This window comes from Aotus nancymaae, unplaced genomic scaffold, assembly GCF_030222135.1.
Source record: "Aotus nancymaae isolate 86718 unplaced genomic scaffold, 86718_ANA_hifiasm-v0.15.2.pri h1tg000036l, whole genome shotgun sequence".
Taxonomy (NCBI): domain Eukaryota; kingdom Metazoa; phylum Chordata; class Mammalia; order Primates; family Aotidae; genus Aotus; species Aotus nancymaae.
The window spans coordinates 13,164,864-13,190,163 of NW_026988450.1; the positions used below are offsets into that span (position 1 = coordinate 13,164,864).

The 25,300-nt window shown below is 38.4% G+C and overlaps 1 protein-coding gene across 1 annotated transcript in view; it reads left to right on the forward strand.

Moving 5' to 3' along the window:
* Positions 1-660: 660 nt before the first annotated feature.
* Positions 661-25,300, forward strand: part of NKAIN3 (sodium/potassium transporting ATPase interacting 3) — a 621,971-nt gene continuing 597,331 nt past the window's right edge. Inside the window, exon 1 of the mRNA XM_064384233.1 lies at positions 661-934. Coding sequence (XP_064240303.1) covers positions 881-934 — 54 coding nt within the window. The 5' untranslated portion in view covers positions 661-880. The remainder of the gene's footprint in view (positions 935-25,300) is intronic.

The window sequence follows — 25,300 nt, forward strand, 5'->3', positions numbered from 1 at the left end:
TGCTTGCCCAGCGCCAGCTGATCACACTCGCCCGCGCAGCGCCCGCCGGCCCCCTCGCAGCCCGGCAGGTTCCGGAGCTCGATCTCGCGCTCCGCCGCGCCCGCCCACCCTCGGCGTCTCGCGTCCGGCCCTTCCTCCCCCGACCCCAAACCATCCCACCTCCCATCCTCGCCACCTCTGGGACAGCTCAGCTAAGCTGTGTCCCCTCCCTTGCAAACGCAACGACCACCCTCCCAACCCCCAGCACAACCCTCAGCGAGAAAGCCCAGCTGGGTCTAGCCAGTTACACCGGTCAACGAGGGTCTCCACCGCAGCCGGCCGCCCTAATTCACGCTCATTCATATTCATTCTCTTTTCTCTCCGTCCCTCTTCCTGTCTCCCCAAAGACTCCTAACTAGACAGGCCGATCCTCCCCAGCGGCACTCCCTTTCATTCTTCCCCTCCCACCACACACACACACACACACACACACACACACACACACACACACCGGACCCAGACAGCCCACTCCACTTTCCAGACGCCCACCTCCTACATACTCCCCTCCCCTAAACAGACATTCACCCACTCACCATCTGTAGCCTCTTTCCGCCCCCCGCCTGCCCGCCCGGCTCCCCCTCCCCAAGAAGCAGACCCGCACAGTGGGACGCAGGGACCCCCGCCAGACGCTCGGGCCGTTCGCGCCGCACCGACCTCCGCCCGCCCCGCCGGGAAACTAACAAAGGCGGGCTCTAGCCCCGAGCCCAGGAGCCGCGAGCGGCGGCCGCGGGGCCGGGGAGCCTGGGCCGGGCCAGGCGAGGACTACTCCGGAGTCAGGAGGCGGCAGCGGCGGAGGACGCGGATCCCTGGCCCTCAGAGCCGCTCGGACGCCGTCGGCACCATGGGCTGCTGCACCGGGCGCTGCTCGCTCATCTGCCTCTGCGCGCTGCAGTTGGTGAGTGCCCCGCGCGCCCCTGCCCTAGGACGGGTCCCTGCTTCAGGACCGGCCTCTCCGGCTTCCTCTGCGGTTCCGCAGCTCCCGGCCGGGGGCTAATGAGTGAGCAGGGCTCCCCGCCCGGCTGGGCTCGCACTGCCCTACCCTCCGCCCGGCTGGGCTCGCACTGCCCTACCCTCCGCCCGGCTGGGCTCTCACCGCCCTCCAGCCGCCGGCACTCGCCGGGTCGCCCCTGCCCTGCGGGAGGGCGCGGTCTCACTCCTGGTCCCGCGCGCTGGGGTTCGCCGCGCTCCCGCCGGGCGTCGCCACGCGGTCCAGGGGTTGCTGTCCAGGAGCAGGGGGAGTGAGGGATTTCCCCCGCCCCTTGATCTGACACCTGGCTTTAGCATCCTTCGCGTTCGTGCTGAAGTTACAAAGGGACTTGTGGGTTCCTTCTTCTTAGGATGATTTCCAGGAATGTTGCTTAATTACAAGATGCGTGGGAATGCCCAGGTTCTGAGGCGACAGAAGCTGACTCAATTCTGTTAGTGAAGAGTGAGATAGTTCTTACCTTCAGCAGGTTGAAAGGTGATGGTAAAGGAGTCTGGGACCTCCAGGAAGGAGGTCAGGCTGTGTGCTTCAGCCCCTGCCCTTTCAATTCCGCTTTGGATTTTGTTGAAATGTTGCATGTTCAGGCGGTGACAGACTGACAGCTGTCATCAAGGAGAGAACAGAGTGAACGGGCTCCATTGGCGCGGTGCCTTGCAGAGGGAGTTGTGTAATAGGAAGTTAAAAACCAGAGTGGAGAAAAAAAGGGCCTTTCAGAGCAGAGCAAATGCTCCTCTTAATCCCTTTAGATCCTGGACTGGCTCTGTGATCTATTCCATGGTCACTTGAGGTCAAGGCCACGGAACTTTTGAATCAGACTTTGTGTGTGAAAGATTAATAGACATCTCCCTTGCGTTATACTTAAGACAGATTCTGAGTACTCTGCCAAGCTTTCTTCGAAGCATTGTATTTTTTTCAAGTCACAAGTATATAACTAGCGTATTTTGACAAGCGAGAGGAAAATGCTTGCAATGAACTTTGCTTAGTAATGTCATCCCTTGCAAGACTTATTAACTGAAGGATAAAATCATGCTTTTTAGTAGTCAGTCCTTGTTCACATGAAGGTTTTAGAATGTTTTCACTTTTCTCTTGCCTCAGTGTGCCAGTCTCTCATGAAAACCTCACTTTGGGTAAGCCCTTCATTGTTCACGTAATGCATGCATAATTGACATATTTCTAGGTTTGAAACCAGTGACCACTTTTTAATTCCACTGGATAGTGCCTTCTGTCTTGTGAAATACTTGAATCAAACATATTTTATAGTTTTCTTGAAAAATAATTTAAAAAATTTACGACAACTTGAATGTTTTCTTTCACTAAGAAGGCAGGAGCTTGAGTTGTACTTTGGTTTTTAGAAATGGACACGGCTTATAAGTTGGAAAAGCTGACTAAACATGTAGTCAACCCTTGATTAAATGTAAGATTACGGATAGGCCTGCTGGATTGCATAATCTATAATGCATAATTTCTATTTTACATGGAAATAATAAGTAAGGTTTTTACTTATTTATATTTTATATTTATATTTACTTATTTATAGCAGATATATATCAATGCAATTACGATTTTCTTAACAGGCATTGAAATATTTGTGATGATAATGTTTTTGAATTTTCACCCACCAGCCAAGTATGCCCCTCTTTCCAAGTGCACATTCTCAGTTGATACAAATGCAACTTATATGTCAAAGCTTATCTCAAAATTCCATTTTTTTTTAAATGAAGTCTTCCTTGGTTCTCCAGGTAAAATCCCTTATATTCCTATAATCTCATAGAACTTCACTTTTTCCTCTGGTATAGAACATTTGGTACTCTCTTAAGTAATTTTAAGTCATTTACACATATTTCTTACCATTAGATTGTAAGCAGCTTGAGGGCAGAGACCATAGCATTAGTGATATTTGCACACTTTGCAAGTTATTAGAGCTCATATTAGAAACTGAAACATATTTGCTGAATTTCTGACAATACCTAATATTTGCAATCCCTACAGGGTTTTGACATAAACATTTCTTTTGACTTTTAAAACTATCCTCTGATATAGATACTCATTTCATTTGTTTGTAGGTGAGGAAGTTGATATTCATAGAGGTAAACAGGTTTTCCACAATCAATAGTTTTTGGATGGTAGAGATATTGGGGTGATTGTAAGAATTTAACAACTGGATTGTAAACAAAACAAGTGTATATATTACATTATAATATACAAGATAATCTTTATGTGAAAGATGTGTAGCTCTCAATTGACAAATGATAGCAATAGTACAATATGTAATAGTCTTTAGTGTGTATTCCATATAGCCATTTAATTCTGGCAGAATCTGTTTGCTGATTGACAAACTCTTAGTTTTGTAGTTCTGACATGAATGCTGGTGAATATTTTTGTTTGCTTTAAAAAGAAAGAGGAAAGTGAAACATGGAAGAAAATATCGGAACTTATCTCCATCAATTACATGAACAGATTCCTGGCTGAATTGGATAATAGTTTTCAAATACTTAAAAATTATTTCCTCAGTTTCTTTCATGCTATTGACAATTAATGTCTATAGACATGACACATTTTTAGGTTTAATATGCACTACTTAAAATATTTCTCCTTTATTTAAAAAGTCTAGGCAATCAACAAAACAGTAAGCAACCACTGATTTGCAGTTTGCCAAATTATTTGGTGCAACTACTCCCACCTTGGTCAATTTCAAATGCATCTTTATATAGCATTTCCATCATACACATAAAATAGGCATAACCTCAAAAGCATTGATAAAGTAAAAGACAGCAAATAATTAGGAAAGAATAAGTTAACTATTCTGTACCTTTTTTAGTAGGATTTCTTTAAATTTAAGTTTGCATAATTTAATTTTTAATAATGGCTTAACAACTGGCTCACAAAATTCCTAAAAATCTAACAAAATCAGTTCTAACTCTAAGCTCATATAAGCTTGCTTCAGTGTATAATAGGGTAGGGACCCCTGTTTCCCAGACCTGGTACACTTGCCACTGAAAGCAACTGTCTCTTTTGCCCTTTTATGTTTTTTTCTGCTTCCACCAACTGTCAGACAATGGTGGTTATGAGGCAGTAAACTAGTGTGGGTGTTGAAAGGGGATGGCATTGGGAGAACACATCTGCTGAAGATAATCTACATGCTTATGACTAAGGCTTGACTGGGGAGGTCGTTCAATAGATAGCACATTAGCTCCTCCTGAAAGTTAAAGAAACAAAAGCTTTTTATTATTTTATTCCCATTTTATCTGAACTACTGTCTGGAGTGGGAAAATAAAAACTCAAATTTGAAAATCTATTTGATGAAGATATGTCCTTTTCAAGCCTGTATCTGTGGATCAGCTTTGGTTTGCAAAATCTCAGTCACTTTCTACTTTTTTACTCCACTGCTCTGGCTGACTTTCATCGTTACTTTTTCTCCAGTCTTCTGCTCCAAAGATGTTTGTCCTGGATTTCGTTTGTGCTCCTCCTGATTTTGCTAGATGAAATTAAAGAGAAAGTAAAAAGCATGAATACAGGTCCAAACTAGGTAAAATAAATCTTTTTTTTTTTTTAAAGAAGAGATTTGTTACTGTGTCATTGATCCATGAAGTCATCCAAGAGCCTTTAAGTATACTTTTTTGAAAGGATACTTTCAGTTTTGCTTGTTTTATAATACTGTATATACTTATCATTAGATATGTGTAATCTATACATAAAAAGAAATACTTGATCATATGCTTTTGGTACATTATTTTCGGGTACCACAGTTAAACCTTAATTGCATGGTTTCAAAGTCTGACACGCCACATCTATTTCAGAGCCATTTTCTGAGACGAGCCTCAGTGAAGCACTGAACTAATTTTGGCAGGCATTGTTCCCACAGACCTTTAGACATCTGTCCAACCTCACAGAGGTCAGACTCCAAGGCTTGTTCAACACAACTTTGTCTCTGGATGTCATTATTACCCATGGACATTCATTGCATCTTGCATCACTTCAAAGTGAAGGTCTTATTACCATTAGACCTAGGAATTAGGGAAACAAAACTCAAAACTCTCATTGGACATATCTATGGTACCAGAAACTCTATAAGATTTGGAGAAATTAAAGCAGCTTTTAACTCATAGATGTGTAATTTTTATTGTAGAGAACATCTAACTGGGTGTAGTGGCTTATGCCTATAATCCTAGCACTTTGGGAGGCCAAGGTGGGAGGATTGCTTGAGGCCAGGAGTTCCAGATCAGTCAGGACAACATAGTGAGACCCTGTCTCTACAAAGACTTTTTAAAAATTTTAGCCAGGAATGGTGGCTTGTGCCTCTAGTCCCAGCTACTTGGGAAGCTGAGGTGGGAGGATCGCTTGAGCCCAGGAGATTGAGACTGCAGTGAGCTATGATGCCTCTCATATTAAAGAAAACCCACATTTTTTTCTCACAGTGGAAATTAAGTTTAGGTAACTTTGTCTCCATACCACATTCAAATCATCTGTGAGCAAAGCACTTGTGACACTAGAATGCTGAGATATATGTGTTAAGAGGTGTCTGAAGAGGGGTGGTGTAGCAGTGGTAGTAACATGTTTTTAACTAAGCGCTATGAAAGGCGCAGCTCACCCGTCACAGATAATGGACAGTGAATGCTGAAATGTATTTCTTTTACTATGTATTTATACTAATACTTTGGCTTGGACATAGTTTTAATTTTAATAGTTCTTTTCTTCTCCTGTGCATTATAATTCTCAATCATTTTGTTTCCATTCTCTTTATTTCAATAGTCTGGTTCATGTTATGAAACTTAGAAAAGATAAAAGTTAGTGAGATTCAAGTTTTGGCTATTAATGAGACTTAAGTTTTACTGTGACTGGTATTGAAATCATTCTGCACCAGCCAATACTGAAGGGTTACATCATAAGTAACAAAATGAATTGTGGTACTTAGGTATTGTGTGTGTGTGTGTGTGTGTGTGTACAGGTCCAGCAGATGTGTTTGGATACATAAGGGTTCTGTTTTAGATACTTTAAGAATCCAGCACTTGAGGCCAAGTAGCTTTCAGGTAGATGAGTGTGGAACCCAGCTGACAAGCGTGGACTGCATATTTAGAATTAGGAATCGCGAACAACATTGGTATTTTAAAAAGCCCTGGATGAGATCACCTTGGGAGAGAGTAGATAGTTGAGACTAGAATTGAAAACAGGACTTAATACAGAGTGAGTAGAGAACAAGGAGCCAGCAAAGGATACAGAAGAAGAAGTCGGAAAGAATCAACTTACTTTTAAAAATAGGGCTGACATTTCAAGAGAAAAGTAAAACAAAACACAAAAAACGTAAAGCTGGAATCATCGGTAGTAAAAAGGATATATGCCAAGAAATGATTATTATCAAATTGTATCTTTTGATTTTTTTCTGAGAGGTTAAAAGCAAAACTGTCATTTTAATATGACAGTTATTAAAAATACATGAATTGTCGTACTTTTGAATTCTGTCCTGGGAAGCCAGGTCTGTAGAGGCAAAGTCAACATAAGAAGTGATTTCCATGGCATGCGAATCATGGTGTAACAAGAGAGTCATTTTATTTCATGAGAATTAATTAACAAATAATTTTATTAAATGTGTAGTAAAGTACTAAGCAGTCATTTAAATTAGCATTCACAGTAATACAGTTAACATGGATTAGTTGTAACAAGCGACATAGACCCTTCAGTTAACAGCACATTTTTTTTTTTTTTATGAATAATTGAGTACATAAGAGAACTCTCTGACAGCAAAGGACTAAGGAGAGTGTTAAGGGAAGAATTTTGTCCTCCAAAAAGATACACTGAAGTCCTAACTCCCCATACCTCAGAATGTGATTTTATTTGGAAATGGGGTTTTTATAGAGGTAATTAAGCTAAAATGAAGTCATTAATTCCTTATGACTGATGGAATTAAAACCAGGAAATTTGACACAAAGACAAGCACAGAGGAAAGACACTGAAGATGCAGAGAGATAAAAATCACTCATTAAAAATAAAAATCAAAATCAGAAAAGAAAACACGGAATTGGGAGGCTTTGGAAATAAGATGACAGACAAGATGTTACTGAGCTAGAGAGACAGTAGATCTTCCCTTTTTTCCAAGGTGCCATATGAAGACTAGGGATTGGAGTGAGCCTGGGATTGCTGGCAAACACCTGGAAGCCAGGGAAAGGCAAGGAGGGAGCCCCCTACAGGTTTCAGAGGGAGTGGGTCCTGCTGACACCTGGATTTTGGAGTTCCAGCCTCCAGAACGATGAGATAAGTTGCTGCAGTTGTTTTAAACCACTTGGTTGTGGTACAAGGAAACTCTAGCAACTTAATACACAGAGAAAGATAGTCTGGAGTATGTTTTAAGGGAGGAAAAAACCTAGGGTTCATTAAGACCACTTAAATGGTGAAAGGAATGCTTATGTTCAATGTGCATATGGATTTGGGTTGATGTGTGGTAGAGGGCTGAGACCAAGTCAGGGCAGCAAAAATTAGAGTCAAAGGGTTAAGTTCTTAGGCTAGCAGAAGCAACAGGCTGGGCTTGAGGACTCTTGCACAGTGCTGCCCTCATGGGAGTCTATTGATCAGCAGTATCAGAATCACCCATGGAAGCTTCTGAACAACAGTGGCTCAAGCTCACCAGGATCTACTGGACAGAAATATTTTGGAGAAGAACTCCAGAGTCTCAAATTATTGAAAGTTCCTTACATGATTCTGAGGTAGATCAAGGTTTGGGAACGTTTACTCAAATGAAGAGTTCCCTAGGTCTGAAGAACTTGAAGAGAAAAGAAGGTGGATACTTCATAGGCCTGTTAGAGGCAAACACAATTTCTGAAGGTAAGTTGAGAGCAGAGTTAGCTGAGTTGCCGCTCTGAATGTCCTTGGATCTTTGAGATTTTAGGATGACTACTGAGTGTGGTGTCTCATGCCTGTAATCCCAGCACTCTGGGAGCATGTGCTGAGGTGGATCACTTGAGGCCAGGAGTTTGGGACCTGCCTGGGCAACAAGGTGGGACTCTGTCTCTACAAAATAATAATAATAATAATAAATAACCAAACAGTAAGACGAATGCTTGTGGTCCTGGCTTCTTGGGAGACTGAGGTGGGAAGATTGCTTGAGCTCGGGGAGGTCAAGGCTGCAGTGAGCTATGATCATGCCGCTGCATTCCAGCTTGGGTGACAGAACAAGACTCTGCCTCTAAATAAATACATACATAAGTAAAGTTTCAGAATTAGTTGCTTCTCTTATGAAAGCTTAATGTCTATGATACCATGCAGCCGTCCTAAGGGGCTCTTCAAGGGCTGTGGTCTATATCAGAGGCAGTGTCATGTTTGCAACTTGAATAGCTCAGTCACTGAGACTGCCTGTCCTCTGCTCATGTAGCACCTGGTGTATCAGCAGTAGGCTCTCTGCTCTTTTAGGTTGTAGGCTGGATCAGGTTCACTTCTGGTTTGGAGAGGGAGTCCAGATAGAAGGCTTACGAGGAAGTGGGCCAGGTGCCCCCTCACAGCCCCTTTCAACACTGCATCTATTTCTTTAGCCCAGGACAGTAAAGACCACTTTGCTTTCATAAAAGTGCCTCAGGGCTCATACCGCATGGTTTCAAGATTTACTTGAAGTAGATGGTTCAACATTTCTTCTAGAGGACACACTAAAATGATTTTAGACCATATTTTTGAAGCTGATAAATGTTTCTATTTTTGCTTTACAAACCAAATTTCTTATTTTTATTTTTAATTGGCAAATAATGATAGGATATACTTATGAGGTAATTTGATGTTTTGATATATGCATAGAATGTGGAATAATTAAAACAAGCTAATTTACACATTAATCACCTCACATATCATTGTTTTTTTTGGTGGCAAGACATTTGAAATTTATTCCCTTGGCAATTTTGAAATATACAACACAGTGTTATTAACCATAGTCACTATGCTGTGTAATAGATCTCAAACCAGAGACCTAATGTTTGTAACCCTGATCAGCATTAGTTTGAATATGTCCTTCTGATACATATTCATAAGAAAGTTCTGCAGTTCTCATGACTTAAGTCTCCCTGACATATAACTATGAAATTTATAACATCCATCAGACCTTTTCTCTCTTAAGCTTCAGTTACTTATTTCACCTCTTATTTTATTGACTAATACTTCATATTCTTTTGTTGAAACCTAATTTGTTTTTAATTCTTTAGGTTGAAACCTCCTTTCCCAAATTCTCCCTTTAGCTTTCTTGCCCTGCCAAGAGATGTATTGAATTCACCCTCTACAATGCCTGATTAATCTTCCTTAAGCGGAAACCATCCTGTCACTCCTCTTCAAAAAAAAAAAAAAAAAAAAAAAAGTCTCTGTTTAAGCTGCCCTTTAATACCTTAACAATATAGAATTATTTCCTACTTCTCCAGGTCTGCATCCTCAGTTCCATAGGGAAAAATTTCTATTCCATGAACAACACTTACTCATACCCTTGAACGTGTGTAGTTTAGGCTTCATGAAGCAAATTTCAAGGTTGTAAAAGAAAGAAAACAGAAATGAACAAAGTTCACTGAAATAGAAAGTATTTATATATACCTGTGTTTTTTTATTCTTTATAAAATAGTGAATTGCTTTTGTTTTGTTTTTCAAATTATATTATGCATTTTAATCAAATCATTTTTATTCTGGTCACTTACATATGGATTTTTTTTTTTTTTTTTTTTTTGCCTAGTCTCTTTCTTTTTTCCTAAAGAGGATAATCTTTATCATAAGATTTTGGGAAAGAAATTATTTTCTATCCCAGAATATCAATAGTCTTTGCATTTAAAACAGGAACTACTTAGTTCTTTTTTTTGCTTTTCTCACACAAATTTTACCTGTAATGTAGCAATGTATGTTTTTGGCCGCTAAGGTTTGAACAAATATCCAGATTATATAAGAAAGAATTTCAAATAATGTAAACTTTAAAAATTGAGCTAATACCGCTTAATATTTTGGCATTAGAGACAAAATACACATTGATATAAACGTTGCATGGTTTCTTTGTAGAAGTTTAGATGAGTGATCAGGAAAATGAACAAATCTACATTTGCATATTTGAACTATTTACTTTTTATTTTTATCAGGTGAAGAGGATGATCTTGCTTAAAGAATTAGATTGGCGGGTCATTGCGGCTCAGACCTGTAATCCCAAAACTTTGAGAGGCTGAGGTGGGAGGATCCTTTGATCCCAGGAGTTTGAGGCTGCAGTGAGCTGTAATGGTGCCACCGTACTCCAGCCTTGGGGACAGAGTGAGACACTATGAAAAAAAAAAGAAAAAAAAAAAGAAAAGAAACAAAATAATAATGTTTACAAGCACTTACTAAAAATCACTCATTAGGGCCGGGCGCGGTGGCTCACGCCTGTAATCCCAGCACTTTGGGAGGCCGAGGCGGGTGGATCACGAGGTCAAGAGATCGAGACCATCCCGGTCAACATGGTGAAACCCTGTCTCTACTAAAAATACAAAAAATTAGCTGGGCACGGTGGCACGTGCCTGTAATCCCAGCTACTCAGGAGGCTGAGGCAGGAGAATTGCCTGAACCCAGGAGGCAGAGGTTGCGATGAGCCGAGATCACGCCATTGCACTCCAGCCTGGGTAACAAGAGCGAAACTCCGTCTCAAAAAAAAAAAAAAAAAAATCACTCATTAAAAATCAAAATCAAAATGAAAAACACAAAATTGGGAGGTTTTGAGAAAAGGTGACAGACAAGATGTTATTGAGCTGGAGACAGTAGACCTTCCCTTCTTTCCAAGGTTCCAGTGTCTGAATGGAAACAATTTAGTGAGAGGAAGAAAACTGGAGCGAACAGCAGAACAGCAACATTGAAGAATCCAGGAGACAAGTAGAGTGTATTTGGCTCAAGCGTTAATATTAGTTTGTTTACCCTGTATACTGCACAAAAGGTGTTCCTGTGTTGCATAGAAGTCCAGCATTTGCTTTGCTTGCACGAATGCTGCCTAGGCATAGTGCTGGAGTATTGGTGGCTTCTGGTTTTACATTTTGAGAGTTGGCTATTAATAACATTGTGCAGAGGATATGGAACGGGAGAATAAATATATTAATTATTTTTAAAATAAAGCTGATTAATGTGTTAGTTAAGATTTGTAGTATTTTGTACAACAATGAGAAGTTAAAAAGAAAACCACAAATTATCCTTTATTGCTTATTTTGATTTTTTTATAATACTTTCTATGTTACACTTTAAAGTAACATTAATCTTGGAGAAGAAGAGAGATTTTTCAAACAATTTGGTGGATGCGTTGAAGTCAATCTTAGGAAGACCGTTTGGCAAATACTTGATAAGTTTATCTTTAGTATAACTTCTTTCTTAGGTGCATCAAAAATTGCTGCTTTTAATCTCCATTAACACTAATTGGTGTTAATGTGTGTGAACATGCATCTACAGCAGCCTATAATATTAGACTAAAATACTTCATCAAGGATTAGTATTCAAAATGCCAATTAAATGGTTGTACAAGCATATAACATATAGCAAAAACTATCTAATTTATATTTTTAATTCGATATGTTTTTCAAAGATACTGAAATAAAATGGAAGGTAGGCTATGAATGCCCTGTAATGGAACATTCTTACCTTAGGTCTTGATAGATTATAGGAGAATAGATATTTTAAGATGAGCATAGTAATAAACAAACTCAGGTGAAGACATTGACTTAAGTTGGGGAATGTGAAACACTTGAACTAGTAGATCGCTGTTCTGTTTGACACTGGTAAGAGCATCTGCAGTTCATTGAATTGGAGGAGAAACATTTATCTTCTGGTAAAGGGAGATGAGGGTGAAGGTGGGTGGGCGGCAGGAGTTGGAATACCGACAAGGGCTCTAATTGCAAGAATTAGATGGCTTATTGTTAAGGGAAGCAAGGGGAAGGTCATAGCAGTGTTAATCATATTATTATTTTTTCTTTTCTGCATAGAGTAACATTCTTTAGAATGCTGTTCCTTTATGAATGAGAAGTATTGGAACAGTATTTTAGTGATCAGTTTCTCGTAAGAGATGTGAGCTCAACAGGGTGACGATAAGTCGTAAATCTATTTCTGACAGTTTCTTTCTATTCCAGTAATGAGAGGCATAGTAATACTTTGGTATTGATTAATATCTAGTATAATATGTGTTTGCATGTGGGAAGCCATAGGCTACAGCTGTTGATTGGTTAAATTGGTTAATTAAGGTACAAACAGGAATGCTCTACAAGCAAGTTATATTTCCTGTGCTGGTAACTAGCTGTAAATGATCATAATTAAGTCAATGGAAGATATAAATGGTTGTTAATGACAATTCTTTATCAAATGTGTATTTAAAATATAAATTCTTGATGAAGGAGTTATTTCAAATTATAGTTTATGAAAAGTAACATTTCTTACCTCCAAGAGGTCCTCAAGAAATCCTCTAGAGCCATTGTTAACTCCAATGCAGTTATGTGTGTGATACTTCAATACTGAAGTCTCTCCTGTTGATTATTAAATGTCTCTGAGAGTGAAAATCTTGCTTTGATTTCTATTCTATCTTCTATTCATTTGCTTTATATCTGGATGGTGAACAGCAGATGGAGGCAGTCATGAGCTGGAGCTGACTCGTACCAACTGGGGAGACTTTCCTGATATGTTTACAGGAATCGTGTGAGCCAGTTGTTAAATAGAGCTTTATTAAAAATTAACTATATAAACTCATAATTAAATTATATTAAAAACAAAAGTATACATATTTAAAACCAACACTTTCTAATGATTTTACTGCAGTGTACTGTTATCTCTGCTCTGGGAGTTATTTTAATTCAACACAGTATGTATTTTACATAGAGTTTGTATGGTAGAAATTCTGTATAACAGAGGATTATTTGTTGAGTATCTCTTCCCAATTCTATATCCAGTAACATCATATTGGTAGCTAAAAATCTTTTATGAAGTGATTATATCATGGAAATACCCTCCTTAAGCTCCCCAGGCCAGTTGTTAAATTATTTACTGTCATATCACCAGGCAGGGGCTTTCATCATAAGGCCAATTTTTTTTTCTTGTACCAAATTGGAAGTGATTTATAAGCTTTTAATGTAACTAATTAATGCATGTATAGAAAGTATATTTCATAACCTAAGTGTTTTATTTATTGCTTTGAGTACATCTATAAAATTACTTAAACATAATGGAGAAGTTTTCATATTCAAAAAATTACAATATTAAATCCTTTGGACTTAATAATAGCTTTTGGATCTCCCTAAAGTGTTCATGCATGTTGCATGATGACTGATTTGTTGGTAACTGATTTGTGGCTGAATGATTCAGAACTGATAATGGGTTATAAGTTTTACTTCTAGGTGACTTACTGGAATCTAGAATCTCTCACTATGAGGGAGAGTTATTTCTGCTTAGTGAGTGTTGATTGGTTCCCATGAGGAAAGGTGGACTTACTCCAATACCCAGTTCTTCCACCTGTTGGCATTATTGGTCCTAATTAGCTTCTTCCGCAAGTATGTCAAGTAATCGATGGTGAAACAACTGAAATACCTTTTGACACCCATATCTAGTTCTTCCAGGCTAAGATGATCTGCATTTTCCATTGTCCCCACATTGAAATACTAATATTCTGTCTTGAACAAGGCTTCAAGAAGGTGATTTATTTGAGAGCACACCAAAACTCACAAAATTTCTCTTCCAAATTTTAAAAAGTAGTCATTGTTACAAATCCTCTTATACCTCAAATTCCATTGTGTCATTCTTATAACATTTTCATAAGCCAGATATTAACATATTCTCAATTATAGATGAGTAAACGGAAATGTGGGAAAATTAAGCAGTATGTTGAAATTATATATTATGCTATGGCTTAAAGCATGAGAAATGTAGAAATACAGATAACAAAACTGTGTGTATGTGATCTTATGACAGTATTAAAAAAGAGAGTCACTCTTCTGGGCTTAGGTCAAACCTGTTGTGAAGAGTAATTATTTAAGCAAGCAATTTTTTCACATGAAATGCTATTTGTAAAATGTAATCCAGATGACTTGAGTAATAAGAAGAGATACTAACTCTGGGACACAGCTTTTTCTTTTGTTTTGCTTTGCCATTTCTGTTAGTAGAGGATAGCTTTCCTCATGATTGATACCTATTTTTGGTTTCCCTCAGGAGGAATCTCAATTTATCCTGAAACAAAAGAATGAAATGCACGCTTTCTGCAGACCAAGTATTCTGCAATTTTTGCATGCTCTGTTTTCTCCAGCTGATGAACCACTTCTGACAATGTTTTCTCACTGTCCGGATATAATCTACTAATACCACTGGGACCTACACAAGTATCTTTTTTCTCCATAGAAGTTTAAGTCACTAATTCTTTTTACTGTCTGTTGGCAAACTCTTCCTTGGCCTTGTAGTGTTGTGATTGCCAAAGATTTGAATGTGGCAACCACACCACTGACAGAATGTCTTGAATGCAGGGCCAATTAGAGGGAAGCATTAGATGAAGGCACTGAACCATTAGGAGGCTTGCAAAGATCCTGTAACAGTCTTTTCATCTACCAGAGAGCTGTGGTTGGAAATACACAGATGGAGTTGTCCTTAGGGATGTGCTCTTCACGCACGTGGTTCTGTTGAAACATTTTGCAAGTAGAAGACTTAACGTTTTGTAATATTTCACAGACCCTACATCATACAGAAGCACATTGGTCATCTATTATTAATATGTTTGTTTGGCTCGACCGAAAGTGTTTTTATACACACTTTTTAACCCCTTTCCTACCAATGATACTTTTAGTAGAAGGCAGAAGTTTTGATTAAAGATAAAAGTAATATAATTTTTTGGGCTTTTCTTTCAAGACAACACAAAGTAGAGCATATTAATTTTCTTAGTATATTTTTCTTATTCATGAAAAACTGGTTTGGTATTTGCAAAAATCTGCATGAAATCTAATTCCAAATGCTTGATTTTTGTCCCACTATCTTTAGGAAATAATATTGTTTTCATATTTAGTGGACCACATCAGGGCTAAACAGATAATTGTATTGAAACATATTTTAAGATGTTTAAACTTCATATTTTATATATTTTTAGTTATAAAATTTAATTTGATTCCAAAATGCTAGTTAATTTTCATTCTACCAATTAAAGGTTTAAAATGCTTCTAGGGGATTGGTAGTCAAAGCTCTTATAAAAGTAGAAATGCACTTCTTTAGTCAGTATGTACTTTGCTTTATATTAAATGAAGCGGTAATCTGAAACTTATATTTGGATTAAGTGTCAGCTGCAATGCCAATGTGCTTTTCATGGCCCAAAATGAAAGAAAAAACACTGGAGAACTGTTATCCCACAGGCATCAGAATCACGCTGACGGGCCACCGGCTGTTCTGCAGCATGCTGTTCTCCAAGGTGCTCCAGTGAGTACTGCAGGCTGACCTCATGGGTAGATGGGTGAAGAATCACAACTAGATGACAGGACTAGCATTCTAGGAGCAATATTTAATGTGACATAATTTAACCCAAGTTAAATGATAGTAGCCAAAAATCAGATGACATTAGAAATGGGTGGCCCAGATTTAAGTAGATGTGAATGAAAAGATAGTGTAGTAAATCATTGCAAAGGTAATAGTCTTCGTATGTAAACTTAAGGAATAAAAATCATTGAATTTTTTTAGAAGTTTCTGATTTCGGAGTTATTCTCCATTCAAGTATAGAGGAAATGGTGTTTTGGGCAGGACTATATTACTTATTTATATATGAACTTCAATACATGCAATGATGCCAATTTACAAGAAAGTCCTGAGTACAAAGATCTAAACAGTAATAAACTACAGACAAAAGATGAATTAGAAATGTAGTATTTTCTTAAGCAGTAAATATTGGAATGCCTAAATATAGCATGCTATACAGCAATCCACTGATCATTGGTCAGATATATGTAAGGAATATGATAGTTTCACGATTCTCATGGTGAAGTATTTTTGCAAACTATACAGTCAAACTTAAAGGAAAAGCTAATTTAGAAGTAGTTCAGAATGAAAAATGAGGGAATTCATATTACTTAGCCTAATGGTGGATTATTCACATTCTAAGGAGCTGTCTCAGTATTTTGAAAGGAGTATATTCCCCTGATGGTCACCTGCTTCTGCCCTCTTTTCTCCATTCCTGGTGTTATTGTCCCACTTCATATGTTCTGACCCATCCAAATTCCTGACCCAATATTGACAGAGTCAAGATGGTATATATATTATCTTCAGTTTTTCAGTTGGTATCCATTTAAACATTAATTAAATCAAATACTTAAACCTCTCTTTTTTAGAAGTGGGAAGAATAAAAAGATAACAATACCGAAAGATGGCTGACTAGAGAAACTTGGACATCTTACAAAAGTAGTTCCTTGTTACTCCTTCCCCACTTGATTCTCAAACTTCCTTAGTGGTTCCCAAGGCTTGGCACCTGCTAACTAGTGATTCTACCTTATGTTATTGGTCTGGGCCTATGGATATAATAAGATGCAGTTGGAGTTTACTTGGCACCAAAGTTAGCTACAGCTGCTGCTTGTGCTCTGCGTCAAGTTCTTGCTACTGAGAAAGATACAGGCACAGAGGTTTCTATTCTAATCTTTATGATACAGCATCCTCACCCTGCAGACCCCAGCTGCAGCTTGATCTGTCCAGTTGTCCACTGTGACAGTAAAATTACAACACCACAGTGCATAGCCACTGCTCCCGGGACTGTAGCCTGCCTGTGTCATACCATGAATCTTTCTCACTAGTCACATTTTTTTGTGAGTGTGACACTCTTATGGAGCCTCTTAGAGGTCACCTGGAGCAATGTTTTATGATCTGGATTTCTCCACCCATATGGCTGAGAAAGAAGCCATGTGGTATTTCCAACATGGCCAGTTTCTTGACCTAAGAGAAGAGTGATGTAAGAAACATACAGCTTATGGCACCGCTCTTGGATAAAACAGGTACATAAAAGGTGCCATTACAGAAAAGGAGTCTGACATTAATTTTAAGTCAGTGTATAACTGATGTATTCTTAACTGTCTGCTGCCCAAATCATTTTCGCGATTGCTACCTGGGGCTTAAGAGTAGACACACCCTTCTTTCTACTACTTCTTTGCTTTTCTCTTCATAGTAAAGCCATGAAAGTGACTATTCTATGATTAGTCTCTTCTACCAACTGCCAGGCACAATCAAATTCTGTAAACACTTTTGTCTGAACAAGGTGTGTTGTGAAGCTTATGGAAGAATATTTGGGAAATTATCTCTATGAAGACCTGTAGAATAGAGTAGATTGGGGATACTTTTGTCCAAAAAGGTAGATACAGCCATTATTGGAGGCAAAGGAATAAACCGAGCAGCTTTCAGTAAACATCTATAGACACATAGTAAGTACATGGCATTGGCAAAACAAACATTTTTAATATTTGCGTATTTTAACATACATTTAAAATAATATAATTTTAGTTAAATATGAAGGTAAATATATTTTATTTCTGTCTTCAATCCTCTTCCCTTTTCCTTTATTCACACTTAAATTTTTAACACTCTGAAGTAGAGTCACTGGAAAGTTCTGCATTGTGAAATCTTTTTGGCTGAAATTGTGTAGTATACATTTTTATACAATTATGTGGCATTAACACTGTAATCAGGTGACTTCAGATTTCTGGACACAAGGAAATTTAAAACAGTTCAAAACTTTTGATCTTTGTGTGTGGTGCCTTCCCAGTTTAGTTTGAGATTTGTAAGTATCTAAAAGTTAGTGGCCTCAATATGGCATGATTCCTGCATTTGTCATATAAGACCACAGTGCCAATGAACAGCACTCTGGGGACCTATTTTTCAGACTATTCCATGGCCCACAAAACTGCATTCAATTGAGTTCTCCTTTGCTTTAAAGGGAACTCACTCTCTTCACCCTCCTTTTCTCCTTCCTGTCTCCCTCCATTCACTCTTCCCTGTCCTATCCTTGGGTCTTAAACAGTCTCTCTTGGACTCCTCAGAGGGGAGAAATAAGGCAAGGCCAAGCGAGGAGCCCTGGACCCCTCTCCTGGCCTCACTCCACAGGAAATGAAGACTCAGAGGCTTTTAAGTGAAATAATTAAGATTCTGTTTTATAAAACACTGGAGTCTAAATAAGACTTAATTTGGGAAAGGAATTATATTACTGGAAATAATCCTAAAACCACTACTATAGAGTGTGATGCGAAATGGTTCCACATTTATGTAATTATCATATTAAAATAAGTTAGGATTTCTCTCTTCATATGCATACCTTCTTATTAAATGATGTCAAATCTCTTTTAGTAATATGTACATATGTCAAATATGAATGATTATTTTAAATAGATATTATCAAAATTTCAGACATATTGGAGGGGAACATAGCTTGAGTTAGTTTTACATACTATGTAATTTAAAGGAAATCTTCAGAAATTGCAACACGTCTCATGTAATAGTTGTAGTTGGCTCCATCTGAGGCAGGAGGCGGGACTTGACTCTGGAGGCGGCACTCAGACACCAGACCAGGTAGACGACTAGCTAAAACAGGGATGAGGGAAGCGCCTCTCCCTAAGACAAGCCCACCAGTCTGCCAGGTCAGTTTACTGCTGTCATGGCAACACCCAGAAGTTACTGCTACTTTCCACAGCAGTGACCCAACAACTCAAAGGCTACCACCCCTTTTCTAGAAATGTCTTCACAATCCAACCTTTAATTTGTATATAATTAAAAGCGGGTATAAATATGGCTACACAACTGCCTTTGAGGTGCTCCTCCGGGCACACCGCCTACGGGGTAACCCTGCTCTGCAGGAAGCAGCACCCCTGCTGCTGCTGTGCATTGCCACTTCAGTAAATGTTGCTAACACCACTGGCTTGCCCTTGAATTATTCCCTGGGTGAAGCCAAAACCTCCCAGTCTAAGCCCCAGTTATGGAGCGCATCCGCCCTGCATCACATCCATCATTGCTGTAGTACGATAATTACATTTCAAACATATTTGCATGATATCATATTATTTTCAAAAGTGTAATAACTCTGATTTCTGAGTTATAACAAAATGTAAATAGAATTCTCTTCCTGTGTACTGCAGTGAAAATTTGGGAGCATGTAGATATGATTCAGAATTGAAGCAATAGAACAAATCATTCAATTTGATTTTCCTACAAAACATTTTTCCTTACACAGAAAACTTGCCCGTTTGTTCCCTAATAGATTACTAAATCAGTGAACCATAGTAAAATTTCAGTTTTTTTAGGTTAAATATCTGCAGTTTCTTATATTTCCCTTAATTATTTGTTATAATTCACTTGGAAGAAAATTGTGACATTAACATTAATAAATTTAATATTATAAGATGGTTGTCTTCTCTACACTATTACTTCATGCTAATGTCCCACATTGCTTTACTTTTTAGTTAACCTTTTACTGTTTATACATATTTTTCTTCTGCTTGAAGGATGAAAATGTTCCTGCCTTACTTGCTTTTGTATTCTCCACAATGCTTGTGTCCTGATATACACCTAACAGTTGTTCAATGGGTATTCATTGACTTCTAGATAAATGAGTGATTATGTTTCCCACACCATCAGGATGATTTTAGTCATAGGAAGCAGAGAATTCAGGTAAAAACTGTCTAAACTGATGCTACTGAAAGTGTGTCCCATAGATTGTTGGTCAGAATACAAACTCTTAATTTCTGATCTGCAAGTAGCCAAGTAATTGAGAGCATGCATTTACAAACATAGCAATTTTAATATATCGTGACATTCAATGGTTGGCCATTTATCCTAGGAATTTTTTATTGTATTTTACAACAGTTTTTGTCCTCAACTGATTGAAATTAAAAAAAAAATCTACCTAACTTCTTAATTTTGTGTGTTTAAGAAGCACAGATTTAGACAATGGGTATTTATTAATAACAAATCTCACATAGTAAGAAATCTAGGGAGAAACAGTTGCTGGGTTGGGATTCAACAGTGTCCAACAGTGCTAGGGCTCCAAGCTGATGTTTCTCGGATTCCCTTGGTCTTCCAGCTTAGCTGCAATATGCCATAAGCAGTTACAAGCCCATGCTTTCACATGAAAATACTCAACTGGAGAAGGAAAAGGAGAGACGCGGAACAGCCTCTTCTCTCTCACAGCTCTCTTTTTGTTCATATCTAGAAGAGTGTTCATACTTCTTTCCTTACCTAATTGACCAGAATTGGGTCCCTGTCTTCCCCTGTATCAATCCCTGTACAGTGGTCATGGCTCAGTCCAGTGTGATCTGTCCTCTGAGTGGGACACCTAGCTGCGTGACCAGAGCCAGGGCTCTCTCAGCGAGAAGGACTGGAGAATGGCTGTTCTGCATATTTCTCCAAAGACCTGAAATTATCAGAAACTGACATCACCACTGACAATGTTTCAATAAGTGGTGAGGTATGATAATGGCTCAAGTTTATGGAATACCTGTTATGTTAGGTATTCTGTATAATTCTTCGTATTTTGTAAAGCTAACCTCCACATAGTCAGTATTACCCCTGATTTACAGATAGTGAAAAGGAGACATCAAGAAGTTAAGTATTTTCCCCAAGGTCACATCGCTGGGAGGTAAGTAGAGCTGAGATTCCACTCAACACCTTGAATGTCTACACCCAGGTTCTCTACTATGCTACAAAGGCTATTTTTTTTATCGTGCTGGTTGGGTGGCTCGTATATGCATAATACCACAAATCTGTGAAAGTCTGACCAGGGAGACTGGCTTGAGAGAAGTCCTCTCTAAATAGGCAACAAAAACTCTCTTAACATTTCTAAGTACAGTTACAGCGTTTCTGGTATGTGGGACTTTTTCCTTTAGCTCACTAAAACGTGACCCTCTTTGATGCTGTCCGAAATGCATCTTCCTATATAACATCTGTCCCTCTCATTGCTGCTTCAGAGGTCACAGGACTCTGTTGTCATGGGTTTGGATATAATATGCCGAAGATGTATTCTTTGTAATTCTGGAATCTAGAAGAACATTGCTCAATAAAACCCCTGTGCATGGTGGATAAGTATTGCTTGCAACTTTACTAGTACTTTATGGCCATGCCATATATCAGTAGCACTGTGGCTTAGCTAGGCTTTTGTGGGCTTCCAAAAACCATTTTTAACCCCAGAGAGTGCCAAACAACCAACTTTCAAACGCTTTGCAGCACAGCTCTTCGATAAGCTGAAAATTGTCCAGTTTATGGAATTCTTTCTTGATCTTATGGTTTCTCATATTCCAATTCCCTAGAAAATTGCTTTTGAGAAAGAGTAGACAATATATCTTTGGAGTAGTCCATTATTTTTTCATTCCACCGCTGAGCTAGGTATACAATCCTGTTTATCTTTGACCATGTTCCTTTCTGCAGGTTCTATTCTATTCTAGCTAACACATGGTGCATAGCAAATTTTAAAAGGTTGTGAAAATAAGTTTGAGGACACTCATCTTCAGTGCCCAACTATGTAGATTGTATTATCTCATTTCTGTAAATGTGTTACTTATTAGACTATGTAGATCCACCTTAAGGTATATTTTTTCTTTCACAGTCCTATATTGTCAATTATACTCAATGATGAGTTACTTTAGGTCAGCAACTTTGACTTGTGTGGCATTTGGTAATGTTCATTAATGTTCATTAATATTGCTGACGCTATATTTGATTGGAAAACCCCAGCATGTATATAATGCATAATTAAACATTCTTATCAGATTCACTGTTTTATAAGAAGCCATAAAAACAAAACTTGGGGCATAATAAGTCTATCTATCTTCTAAAAGTTTCCATGTACTTTCCTTTAAGGAAAAAAAAGTAATTTATGTTGAAGTATGAACAATGAAAGCAATTTACTTAATTTATGTTTCTTTAGCTAATTTGGAAGTCCTTATGTTTTCTTTTTTCCATTGTTTTTTAACTCAAATTACAGAATGTTTGTTTGTTTGTTTGTTTTGAGAGAGGATCTCATTCTGTCACCACTGGAGTGCAGTGGTACGATCACAGCTCACTGCAGCCTTGAACTCCTGGGCTCCAGTGATTCTCCCACCTCAGTCTCCTGAGTAGCTGGTGCCACAGGCATGTGTGACCACACCTGACAAAGTTTTAAAATTCCCTTGTAGAGATGGGGTCTTGCCATGTTGCCCAGGTTGGTCAGAAACTCCTTGGCTCAAGCAATCAGCCTTGGCTTCCCAAAGTGCTGGGATTGCAGTCATGAGCCTGTGGGACCAGCCTGTATTACAGGTTTTATACTTTGAGATCATATGCAATGTGTTTTTTTAAACTATAAACTGAAAAATTATAGTTTTATATATTTATGAAGTAAAAAGTTATAATTTATGAAAACTATGGAATAATTAAATCAAGTGATTTAATATATCTATCACCTCAAATATTTATTTGTTGTGATGAAAACATTTAAAATTGTCCAGGCGTGGTAGCTCATGCATGTAATCCCAGAACTTTCAGAGGCCAAGGCAGGTGAATCAGGAGGTCAAGAGTTCGAGACCAGACTGACCAACATGGTGAAATCCTGTCTCAATTGAAAAAAAAAGAAAAGAAAACATTTAAAATTTACTCTCAGCAATTTTGAAATGTATAATACATTGTTATGTATACATGTATACTATGTTCACCATGTTGTGCAATATATCTGAAAGAGGAAAACCTTATCCAGCCTGTCTAATTGGCTTTCTACCCTTTGACCATCATCTCCCTATTACTCCTGCCAACCTCTAAACCCTGGTAGCCTGCATTCTACTCTGTGATTCTTTGAGTTCGATCATTGTATATGCCACATGTAAGTGAAAACATGCGATATTTGCCTTTCTGTGCCTAGCTCATTTCACTTAGCATAATGCCTTCCAATTAAAAACAAGAGCAATATTGAAGGGTTGGCTCCGTTGAAGTTTAGCATGTCTTGTGAGATAATTTTTTCTTCTTGTTCATTTGAAAACTTGTGAAAATATTAAAAATTGGTACTAAAAACATAACTAATATTTTTAAATGTCACTCAGAAGAACATACATATTCATCACATTTCTCAGGATAAACCATAAAACATGAGAGTATCCTCTCTGAAATAAAATGTTGAAGTCTTTACAGGCTGCTTGAGTTTTAGTTAGAAATAATACAGAGAGTCAAGCCTCAAATTATAAATCTAAGTGGCTCTGCAATCTGCCAAGATTGGAATGCAGCATGGATGAAATTTACTGTGACCCAAACTTTCAACAAAATAGTTCATGACAACAGGATAGGACAACAAATGAGGTTTTTTATTCCAATAAGGTATTTGATTTATCTGTTCTTAATGTTGTCCTTAAGCCCAAGATTTGTAGCAGGCCCCAAAATTGGGAATTTTAGAAAACAAAGCTTTACATGGAACTGATTCCAGCTGTGAATCGAGAACTGTTTGGTGTTTTGTCTGGGAGGAAGTATTAAGGTGTACCTAACAACTGAGGCTTACAAATAAACCCGATTCCGAAATGGTATCAGGAAGTTTGCAGGGTAGTATGAAATGAAAATTTCAATTGTACTGTATCTTAGCAATAATGCAATGTTTTCTTACATAATGGGCGTAATGCTACAGTTTCACATAGGAAAGAGAACCAAGGGTAAATAGGCCCGTGTTACCTGTTTTAATTCTTTCAGGATACGAAGAGTTCCATTGGTGTGATAGCCCTAGAGAGGATTTAGGATTTTTCCTTTTTAAAAAAATTATGTGTTAGAGATCATCTACTACAGTCACTTTCATTAGCAAAGAGAATTGATTTCCGCTCTAGTGATTCTTCAAAGGGCATTCAACGATGCTGAAATATTGTGGTTCCTCAGCTTTATTATCCACAACACTTAGAAAAAGTCCACAGAGATGTGTTGTGAGCCGCTTTCTTCCATGCTGCAGCAAGGGGCAGGACTGATGGGTGGAGGCGTTGCGCTACATAGTTCAGCTGAACAGTTCACAGAGATGTGGCTATTGCAGAGGCAGTAACGTTAGCCTTTGGGAAATGTCTGCCCTCCAACCAGCCTCAGATAAAACAGTAGGATCACAGATCCTACCAGAAAAAGTGCTCAATTATTTGCTGTACAAATAAATTGCTGTACAAATGAATAAATGAGGGAATCAGTGGATAGAATCTTGGAATGGAAATGTGGTTCCTAGATTTAGGTTATTCAATAATTTTCCTTTGTAATTCTTACAGCAGATCATCTCAAATTGATTGTTAACCCAGGGCAGTATTGTACCTTTCCACTCGCCTAGGGCATTTGAGTCTGTGAGGAGACATGTAGTTTATCACAGTGATCGAAGCATGGCGGGTATGAGTTTTGTGGTCACTTAGTTCCCAAAGGACAGAGATGCTAATGCCCCTGATGAACAGGAAGTCCTGTGCAACAAGGAATTCTTGCCTATAGTAATAAATGAGAAGCAGTGAGCCTCCCTCTGGGATCTCTGACAGGAAGGTTAAAGACAAAAGTCCTCATTTCTCAAGTAATTGGCTAACTTGTTGGATATTTAACATTCATATACCTATGTAACAAACCTGCATGCTCAGCACATGTACCCCAGAACTTAAGGTATAATAATAAAAAGAAAGAAAAAAAAAACTTGCTTATACTTTGCCAAAATGTTGCAAATTTTACCCAGTACCAGCTTTGTCCTTCAAAGAACAGAGACCTGCCAGCTTCTACTAAGGCTATTCCTACAACTCATCCTTCAGGGTGCTAGCCAGGTTGTCTTTGTCCCTGTTAAGGTGAGGCATTCGGAACTCCATCCAGTCCTCTAACAGTGGCCTGCCAAGTAATGGAAATAACACATACAGCCTTAGTGGTCATAACTACTACTTTTTTCCCATTAATGCAAACTAAGATGGCACTTTTAAAAATTTTTGTTAGCTTCTTATCAACTAAAACTTCAAATCTTCGAGTGAACTGTTGTCAGTCTGAGCATACATCATTCTGAGCTAGGGATTAGCAAACTGTCTTGGTTAAGGGCCAGATAGCAAATACTTTAGATTCCAAAGATCATTCAGTTTCCATCACAACTACTTAATTCCACCATGGTAGCATGTAGCCATGGACAATACAGAAATCACTGGGGTGGTTGTGTTTCAATTAAACTTTATTTACAGAAATAGATGGTAGGCTAGATTTGGCTCTTGGGCCATAGTTTGCTGATCCTTGTTCTATACTTAAAGAAATATTAAATTAAAATTGAAAGTTAGTGCTTTTTAATTATGTCTGTTCATATTATATTGTTGATTTCAGCCAGTCATTCCAACCAGATGAGAACCTCTTGAATTCTAG